Source organism: Callithrix jacchus, chromosome 14, assembly GCF_049354715.1.
Source record: "Callithrix jacchus isolate 240 chromosome 14, calJac240_pri, whole genome shotgun sequence".
In the NCBI taxonomy this organism is placed as follows: domain Eukaryota; kingdom Metazoa; phylum Chordata; class Mammalia; order Primates; family Cebidae; genus Callithrix; species Callithrix jacchus.
The window spans coordinates 26,486,963-26,497,226 of NC_133515.1; the positions used below are offsets into that span (position 1 = coordinate 26,486,963).

A 10,264-nucleotide genomic window follows, 5' to 3' on the forward strand; every position below is an offset into this window, starting at 1 on the left:
TATACTCATTAACATGGAAAAATGTTTACAATATGTGAATAAAGCCTTGTTAGTGAAATACATTTGTGTAAAAATATTTATGTAAAAAACATGTCTATAGAAGTTTGGAAGGGAGATGACAAAAATAGTAATCTCTAAGTGATGGTTAATGAATTTTTAAGCTTTTTTACTTTTAGATTTTCTTGAGGTTTATGTTTAATAAAGAAAAGATGGTGGAGTTTTTTATTTGTTCGTTTGTTGGTTTTAAGTTGTTGGGGAAAGGAAGACAGTTACTCCAAGAAAATAATTTGTGGACCAGGTGTGGTGTCTCACGCCTGTAATCCTAGCAATTTGGGAGGCTCAGGTGGGCCGATCACTTGAAATTGGGAGTTTGAGACCAGCCTGACCAACATGGAGAAACTCCGCCTATACTAAAAATCCAAAAAAATTAACTGGGCGTGGTGCCACATGCCTGTAATCCCAGCTACTTCGGAGGCTGAGGCAGGAGAATCGTTTGAACCTGAGAGGTAGAGGTTGCGGTGAGCCAAGATCAGGTCATTGCACTCCAGCCTGGGTGACAAGAGTGAAAGTCCATCTCAATAAATAAATAAATAATATATATATATATATATCACACACACACGTATATGTTAGACACAATTTAGTTTTATTTAGAAAGGAGATTTAAAGTTTTCAGTAGTGTTTAGGAATTTAGATTAGGAGCTTCAGGACAAAGATTCTTAAAATCCGTATAGTTATTATGACTTTGGTATCATTACAGGTAGTTATTTGCACATTTTCCAGAGTGAGCAAAACCCCCCCAAAACAGCTTGCTTTACTGTCTCATTTTTGTATCTTTTCAGATTGGCCCAGGAATGAAAGGCGGGGAAGATTGAGGGGCTGCTTCTTTAAGCCAATGTGGTATTCATCTTTGCTTTTTCTTTTCAGGGGCCTTGGGCAAAGCACCCAGTAAAGTGACTGATGCCCTTCCAGAGCCAGAGCCTTCAGGAGCGATGGCTCCCTCAGAGGATGAGGAGGAGGAAGAAGCCCTGGAGGCCATGCAGTCCAGGCTGGCCACACTCCGAAGCTAAAGGGCTGCCTACCCGCTGGGTGTACACATACTCCTCTGAAGAGCTGCCATTTTACATGTCTCTTGCACTACACCTCTGTTGTGAGGACTACCATTTTGGAGAAGGTTCTGTTTGTCTCTTTTCACTGTGCCCAGGTTTTGGGATCGCAAAGGGATTGTTCTTACAAAGGTTGCATAAATAAATGCATCATTTTTAGGAGAATAGACATAAATATCTTATTGTGGGAAGGGGAAGGAAATCCATCTTCTCGTGAAGCACTTCTGAAAATACAGGTGATTGCCTGAATGTTGAAGACTCTACTTTTGTCTATGAAACACAATATAAATGAATTTTAATAAATTTTCGCTTTAGCACTTGGCCCCATTGTAGATTGCCCTGCGCAGTGAACTTTCAGGGTGTTGGCTGCCTCAATACCTTGAAATGAAAAGAATGTTTCATTTGTTGGGCATGCAAAGAGAGTTGCTATAGCCAGGCATATGGGATTTGGACACTCAGCAGAAATGACTTCTGCTCTGTGGATGCTGTTCCCCAGCTTTCACAGTTGTGGTATGGTAGCCATTCTTTTATCTGTTTAACCAAAAGGATGCTTGGGAATTGTGCTGCTTGACTAGTTGGCTGGTGGCTGTATTATGTCTTGTGGTGTGTATGTGGGTCTATTTAGAGCTTCTGTCCCTTCCTTCTCATTGCAAGTTGTACCTAGATCAGACAACTGTAGGACTATGTCTCTTTCATCTCTCAATGCCTGTTCCTGCTTTGAGCTGGTTGTCTTGTGCATGGGACATGGGCCTTCCTATTGGTGTTTTCTCAAAGTCAGGAGCTGACCAGGAGCACACTAAGGTGTGGTCATACATAATAACCAATACTTACTCATCTGGAACATTCTTAAGATACATCTATACGTCATTTCAGCAGTAGCACTTGTATGTGTGTGAGATTTAACAGAGCTCTTTGACATGTGATCTCATTTATTCTTTACAAATAAGGAAAACAGCTTAGTTTGGGAACTATCAGAGCTGGGATTCAAACCCAGATCCTCTGCTCCAAGTTGTTTGTGCACTGAACTAATCAGGCAGGAAAAAAGCCCAGCCACTGTCTCATAGATTGTTTCAGGATTTTGCTACAGAGTATACAATGGGGTCTTTCCAGTCTTATCCTACAAAATGGCAATCTTGGCTGGGTGCAGAGGTTCATGCCTATAATCCCAGCACTTTACAAGGCTGAGGCAGGAAGCTCTCTGGAGAACAGGAGTTCAAGACCAGCCTGGGCAACATAGCAAGATCCTGTCTCTATAAAAACAAAACAAAACAAAAAACTTATTCTTAAATCCAGAGGACCCTCCTATTACTCTTGATTTCATGTTTACAGTTAAAAAAAATTTTTAATAAAGTATTTTTTAAAATCAATTACAGGTTTAGAGCAAAATTGAACAAAAAGTAGAAATTTCTCATATATCCCCTGGCCTCACATATGCATAGCCTCCCACCACTATCAACATCCCACACCAGTGTGGTACATTTGTTACAATCAGTAGACCTCCATTGACACATCATTATCACCCGAAGTTCATAGTTTACATGAAGATTCATTCTTGGTGTTGTATATTGTGTGGGTTTGGACAAATGTGTAATCATAACCACAATTATAGCATCATATAGAATAGTTTAACTGCCCTAAAACTTGTCTGTGCCTCACCTGTTCATTCCTTCCTTCCCTAACGCCCTGGCAACCGCTTTTTTTTTAGTAATTATTTTAGGTTCAGGGGGTACATGTACAGGTAAACTCGTGACAAGAGGGTTTATTATACAGATTATTCAGTGACCCAGTATTCAATAGTTATTTTTCTGCTCCTGTCCCTTTTCCCACCCTCTACCCTCAGGTAGGCCCTAGTATGTTACTCCTTTGTGCCCATGTAGTCATTTAACTCCCACTTATAAGTGAGAACATGTAGCGTTTGGTTTCCTGTTCCTGTGTTAGTTTGTTAAGGATAATGGCCTCCAGCTCCATCCATGTTCCTGCAAAGGACATGATCTCATTCTTTGGCAGCCACTTTTTACTGTCTCCATAATTTTGCCTTTTCTAGAATGTTATATTGGAATCATATAGTATGTAGCCTTTTCAGATTGACTTCTTTCACTTAGTAATATGCAATTAAGGTTTCTTCATGTCATTTCATGGCTTAATAGTGCGTTTATTTTTAGCACTGAATAATACTCCATTGTCTAGATGAACAGTTTATCCATTCACCTCTTGAAAGACTTCTTGGTTGCTTCTAAGTTTTGGCAATTATGAATAAAGCTGTTGTCTACATCTGTGTGCAGGTTTTTCTATGGGCATATTTTTAATTCATTTGAGTAAATACCAAGGAGCTTCAGTGCTGGATCATATGGTTTGTCTCATTTTATGAGACTGTCAAAGTGACTGTACCATTTGCATTCCCACGAGCAGTTAATGAGTTCCTGTTGCTCCATGCCTGCACCAGCATTTGGTGGTATACGCATTCTGGGTTTTGGCTATTCTAATAGTTGTGTGGTGGTACCTGATTGTTTGACATTTGCAGTCCCCTCATGATGTGTTAAACATCTTTTCATATGTTTGCTTCTTGGTGAGTTGTCTGTTCAGGCCTTTTGCCTGTTTTTTAATTGGGTGTTTCTGATTATTGAATTTTAAGTGTTGTCTATTTTGGATAACAGTCCTTTATCAGATGTGCCTTTTGCAAATATTTTATCCCAGTCTGTGGTCTGTCTTCTTATTATCTTGACAGTGGCTTTCACAGAGCAGAAGTTTTTATTTTTATTGAAATCCAGCTTGTCTGTTTTTTCATGGATTGTGCCTTTAGTGTTGTATTTTTAAAAATTATCGCCAAACCCACAGCCATCTAAATTTCTCTTTATTTTCCAGGAGTTGTAGTTTTGTGTTTTACATTTTATATTTAGGTCCATGATCTACTTTGAGTTAATTTTATTGAAATTAACTTTTGAAGTCTGTGTCTAGATTAAGATTTCTTTTTTTGCATGTTGTTGTCCAGTTGTCCAGCACCATTTGTTGATGCTGAAAAAACTCTGAGAGCTGGGTGCCGTGGCTCACACCTGTAATCCCAACACTTTGGGAGGCTGAGGTGGGTAGAACACCTGAGGTCGGGAGTGCAAGACCAACCTGACCAACATGGAGAAACCCCGTCTCTACTAAAAATACAAAATTAGCCTGGCATGGTTGGCGCATGCCTGTAATCCCAGCTACTTGGGAACCTGAGGCAGGAGAATCACTTGAATGTGGGAGGCGGAGGTTGCAGTGAGCCAAGATCATGACATTTGCACTCCAGCCTGGGCCACAAGAGCAAAAGTCCGTCTCAAAAACGAAGACTTTGAGAAGGTATCACTCTGTTGACCCACGCTGGAGTGGAGTGATGTCATCTTGGCTCACTGCAACCTCTGCTTCCTGGGCTCAAGTGATCCCTGCCCCCATGCATGCTACCATGTTCAGCTAATTTTTAAAGGTATTTTTGTAGAAATGAGGACTCAACTATATGCCCAGGCTGGTCTCAAACTCCTGGACTGAAGTGATCCATCCTCCTTGGAAGTGCTGGGATTACAGGCATGAGCCACTGTACCCAGCCAAGACTCTTTTCTCCATTGTATTGCATTTGCTTCCTTGTGTAAGATCTGTTGACTATATTTGTGTAGGGCTATTTCTGGGCTCCCTATTCATTTTCAGTGATTATATCTATCCTTTCACTATTACCACCCTGATTATTGTAGCTTTATAGTGAGTCTTAAAGTTGGCTCTATCAGTCTTCTGACCTTTTTCTCTTTCAGTATTGTGAATATTGTGCCAGCTATTCTGGGTCTTTTGCCTTTCCATGTAAGCTTTAGAGTCAGTTTGTCAAGATCCACAAAGTAACTTGCTGGGTTTTTATTGGGATTGCATTGAATCCACAGGTCAAATTGGCAAAAACCGACGTACAACAATCCCAGGTTATTGTTTTACGATAGCCCTAATCCAGCTAGTTTCTTCACAAGATGATGTTGGAATTATGGGATGCTCATAATCCTGAGTATTTTTTAAGTGGATAATTGAACTTTATCTGGGTGGACGGTTGGATAGCCACAGTAGTGATAACTGCTCTTCCAGACGTTCAAATAAAATGATTAAACAAATGTTTTAATCTTTGAAGAGGTCATGTTTTTTTCCATTCTTGCTCTCAGGTGAGAAAAGAGCACTGATGGTTCATGCATTCCTGGGCACTAATATGGTTTGGCTCTTTTCCCCACCCAAATCTCATGTTGGACTGTGATCCTGAGTGTTGGAGGTGGGGCCTGGTGGGAGGTGATTGGATCATGGGGGTGTGATTTCCCCCTTGCTGTTCTCATCATTGTGAGTTCTCATGAGATCTGGGTGTTTAAAAGTGTGTAGTACTTTCCCCTTGGCTTGCTCTCTCCCACTCTGCCATGTGAAGAAGGTGCTTGCTTCTCCTTCACCCTTCCACCATGACTGTACGTTTCCTGAGGCCTCCCCAGCCATGCTTCTTGTACAGCCTGCAGAACTGTGAGTCATTTAAACCTCTTTTAATTACCCAGTCTCAGGTAGTTTTTCATAGCAGTATGAGAACGGACTAATACAGAAAATTGGTACCAGAGAAGTAGGGCCCTGCTACTAACAATACCTGAAAATGTGGACACGATTTTGGAACTGGGTAATGGGCAGAGGTCAGAACAGTTTAGAGGGCTCAGAATAAGACAGACAGGGAGATGATGGAAAGTTCGCAACTTCCTAGAGACTTATTGAATGGTTGTGCCAAAGTGCTGATAGTGATACTGACAATGAGGTCCAGGCTGAGTTGGTCTCAGATAGGAGATGAGAATCTTAGAACTCGAGTGAAGGTCACTCTTGGCTACGTTTTAGCAAAGAGACTGGAGGCATTGTGCCCGCCCCCGCTCTAGAGATGTGTGGAACTTTGAACTTGAGAGAGGACTTAGGGCATCCGGCAGAAAAAATTTCTAAGCACCGAAGTGTTAATGTGGCCTGACTGCTTCTAAAAGCCTATTTTCATTTGCATGAACAAAGAAATGACCTTAAATAACTTACATTAAAAAATATGTAAGTTTGGAGAATTTGCAGCCCAACCATGTGGTAAAAAAGAACCGTTTCTGGGGAGGAATTCAAGGCTGCAAAAATTCACATAAGCAGAACTTCATGTTAATAGTCAAGAAATGGGAAAAATGTCTCCAGAGCATTTCAGAGACCTGCACAACAGCTCATCCTATCACAGGTCTGGAAGCCTAGGATGGAGAATTGGTTTTGTGGGCAAAGCCCAGGGCCCCACTGTTCTGTGCAGCCTTGGGACATGGCACCCAGCATCCCTGCCACTCCAGGTCCAGCTGAGACTAAATTAAAGGGGCCAAGGTACAGCTTGGTCTGCCGCTTCAGAGAGTGCAAGCCCCAAGCCTTGGTACCTTCCATGTGGTGTTAGGTGGGTGTGCAGAAGACAAGCGTTGAGGTTTGGGAATCTCCTAGATTTCAGAGGATGTGTGTATGGCAACGCCTGGATTTCCAGATAGAAGTCTGCTGCAGGGGCAGAGCCCTCATGGATAATCTCTACTAGGGTGGTGTGGAGGGGAAATGTGGGTTGGGGCCCGCACACTGAGTCCCCACTGGGCACTGCCTAGTGGAGCTATGAGAAGAGAGCCACCATCCTCCAGACCCCAGAATTGTAGATCCACTGGCACCTTGCACTGTGTGCCTGTAGAAGCTGCAGGCACTTAATGCCATCCTGTGGAGCAGCCGTGTGGGCTATGCCCAGCCGAGCCACAAAGGCAGAGCTGCCCAAGTCCTTTGGAGCCCACTCCTTGTGTCAGTGTGGTCTGTATGTGAGACATGGGAGTCAAAGATCATTTTGAAGGTTTGAGATTTAATGACTGGCCTACTGGGCTTTGGACTTCGATGGGGCCCATGGCCCCTTTGTTTTGGCTAATTTCTCAAGTTTGGAATGGGAGCATTTATCCAATGCCTGTATCCCCATTGTATCTTGGAAGTAACTAACTTGTTTTTGATTTTACAGGATTATAGGAGGCAGGGACTTGACTTGTCTCAAGTCAGATGAGACTTTTGACTTGTTTGAGTTAAGACTTTGGGGTGCTGTTGGGAAGGCATGATTGTGTTTTGAAATGTAAAGACATGAGATTTGGGAGGGGCCAGGGAGGAATGATACAGTTTGGCTGTGTGTCCTCCACCCAAATCTCATGTTGAATTGTGATCCTGAGTGTTGGAGACGGGGCCTGGTGGGAAGTGATTGGATCATGGGGGACAGATTTTGCCCTTGCTGTTCTCATGATAGTGAGTTCTCAGGAGATCTGGGTGTTTAAAAGTGTGTAGTACTTCCCCCCACTTTGCTTGCTGTCTCCCACTCTGCCATGTGAAGAAGGTGCTTGCTTCTCCTTCGCCCTTCCACCATGACTGTAAGTCTCTTGAGGCCTCCCAGCCATGCTTCCTGTACAGCCTGCAGAACTGTGAGTTAATTATTTTCTTTTCATCATAAATTATCCAGTGTCAGGTAGTTCTTTACAGCAGTGTGAGAATGAACTAACGTACACATCACTGGAGACAAAGTGAGTCAGACACTTAGTCCTAGAAGGGTGTATGATGTGACAGGCAAATAATGGTTGTGCAGACCTGCAATGAAACTTTCTATCTTCAGGTACTCAACTTGGGTCCAGCAGTAACAGCATCAGCTCTCACTCTCCCCTCCCCTCATCTCACTCTAAACACATATAGGATCTACCTGGTGTCCTAATAAAACCATTTATTCATTTCCAAGGGCACTCAAACTATCATTTCATACCACCATCTCATTTTTGTTTTGAAACATGGCTTTTTAAAAATAACCTTTCAGCTTGAGGTGGAAACCTAGCAGTTCACTCCAGGTAACCTGACCATCCCTGTCCCATCTCTTCCATCAAAGATGTCTTCCAGAACACTTAGCAGTTATACAGCTCACATGGCCTTAGGCACCTTGGTTTTATGTATTTCCACGTGTTTGTCTTGGAACTCCTGGAGAGATGGGTTCTGACTCATTTGTTTCTAAATAGTACTAGTTGTGTCTGCTTTGGGCCTTTCTCCAACCCCACAACTGACAAATCATACAGCTTTCAAAGCCTTGATTAACTGGGACCATTTTCCTTTTCCTACTCTTCAGGTGCTCTTCAAATGCTAATCTTTAATATCAATAAGAAAAGGATCTTAGGGTAAAATAAACTTGGAAATGTTTGGTTAAATTAAACAGAAAACAGGTTTTCTTTAGAATTTTTCTAAGGCTTTCATATGCTTTTTTCCAAATTTATTTGACTAAGTTTTCTTTTGAGACATCAGAATTAACATACCCTAGCCACCAAACAGTCTCAGAAATACAGATCTAAGCCATAGTGGGGAAATACCTTGTTTTAGGGTGAGGAAGTTCTTTCCTATACATAATTATAGTTTCAAAAATAGTTTTATAGAATATCAGCCAGATGTCGGAGTAGACTTGAAAAGCCTAACTTCCAGAGAGGAAAACCCCTGAACCCACTTTGTCAGAGCTCTGGAAAACAAAGGTTACCTTAAAGCAACCAAGTAAATGCTGAATTAGGAAAAAGGAAACTTAAAAGTGGTAAGAAAGCTTTGTATCATTTTTACTTGCCCTTTCTCCAACCCCTCCCAGCATGGCAGTGGTCTTCAATACAGCAGCCCACATTTTCGATGTGGGACCCTAGTCTTTGGTTAGAGAGAGAAAAAGCAGGCCTTATTCATAAGTTGTATGTGTCTGCCCTAAATCTGTCTGGGAGACTAACACAAGGTACTCATCTCTGGTTTCCCTGTTAACCTTCTTGGCAGAAAAGCTGCAGGCAGTGCTTGAAAACACTGTAAGGCAATCAGAAACAAAGTACACCTTTCACCTGAGGTGAACAATTATAGTTGAAGCATACAACAGACTGACTAAAACCGGGGAAGAAAAGCTGGGGAGGTAAAACAAACTCTGGACAAATGAACTAAAAAGGAGAACAGGAAAACACTGACCAAAATGAGAATATCAATACAGAGAATGTATAAAATAAAATCACACAGACTCTGGAGCTCAAATGTATACTAGCTGAAATTAAAAATATACTAGAGGGGTTCAACAGCAGGTCTGAGTAGATACAAGGAGTAATCAGCAAACTTGAAACTAGAACAATTTTAAAAAATCCAGTCTGAGGCTGGGCTCAGTGACTCATGCCTGTAATCCCAGCACTTTGGGAAACGAAGGTGGGAGAACTGCTTGAGCACAGGAGTTTGAAACTAGCCTGGGCAACATGGCAAGACCCTGCCTCTACAAAAAATAAAAAATTAGCCAGGCATGGTGGCAACATGGCTGTAGTTCCCAGCAACTAGGCTGAAATGAGAGAATTGCTTCAGCCTGGGAGGTTGAGGCTGCAGTGAGCCAATTCAGTCTAAGGAACAGAAAAAGAATAAAGAAAAGCCAAGGGACTTGTGGAAGGCCTTCAAACTCACCAACATACACATTATGGCAGTTATCAGAAAAGAGACAAAAAGACGATTTGAAGATATAATGGCTGAAAATTTCCAAAATCTGAAAGATATGAATCTATACATCCAAAAACTCAATTAATTCCAAACAGGATAAACCTGAAGGGATCTACAATGGACACATGATAGTCAAACTAAAAAAAATAAAAATAAAAAAAATAAAGCAGCAAGAGAGAAGTGACTCATTATGTACAACAGATATTCAATAATACTAATCTAAGTTCTTATAAGAATCCGTCAGGGCCAGAAGGCACTAAGGATAACATATTTAAGGTTGGGCGGGGAGGGGGGAAGCTGTCAATGAAGAATTATATTCCAGGTATACTATCCTTCAAGAATGAGGAGAAACTAAGACATTCCCTGAAAAGCAAAAATGAAGGAAGTTTGTTTCTAGCAGACCTGCCATACAATTAATGCTAAAGCGAGACCTTAAGACTGAAATGAAACAACACTAGACTAAAAGTCATACAAAAAGGCAATAATTAAGAGCACCAGTAAAGATAATTCCAATTAAATATAAAAGCCAGTTATACTTCTGGTTTGTAATTCATTTTTTTCCTATTTTTTGCCTTAAGGCAAATACGCATAAATAAAAATCTATGTTAATGGGCACAATGTATAGAGATATAATCTGTGAC

The 10,264-nt window shown here is 41.4% G+C and overlaps 1 protein-coding gene across 2 annotated transcripts in view; it reads left to right on the top strand.

Moving 5' to 3' along the window:
* The window catches only part of CHMP3 (charged multivesicular body protein 3), a 64,015-nt gene extending 58,791 nt beyond the window's left edge, over positions 1 to 5,224 (top strand). For both annotated transcript variants that reach the window (XM_002757526.7, XM_035273389.3), the window contains exon 6: positions 928 to 5,224. In XM_002757526.7, the coding sequence (XP_002757572.3) occupies positions 928 to 1,070 (143 nt within the window). In that variant the 3' untranslated portion in view covers positions 1,071 to 5,224. The remainder of the gene's footprint in view (positions 1 to 927) is intronic.
* Positions 5,225 to 10,264: the final 5,040 nt, after the last annotated feature.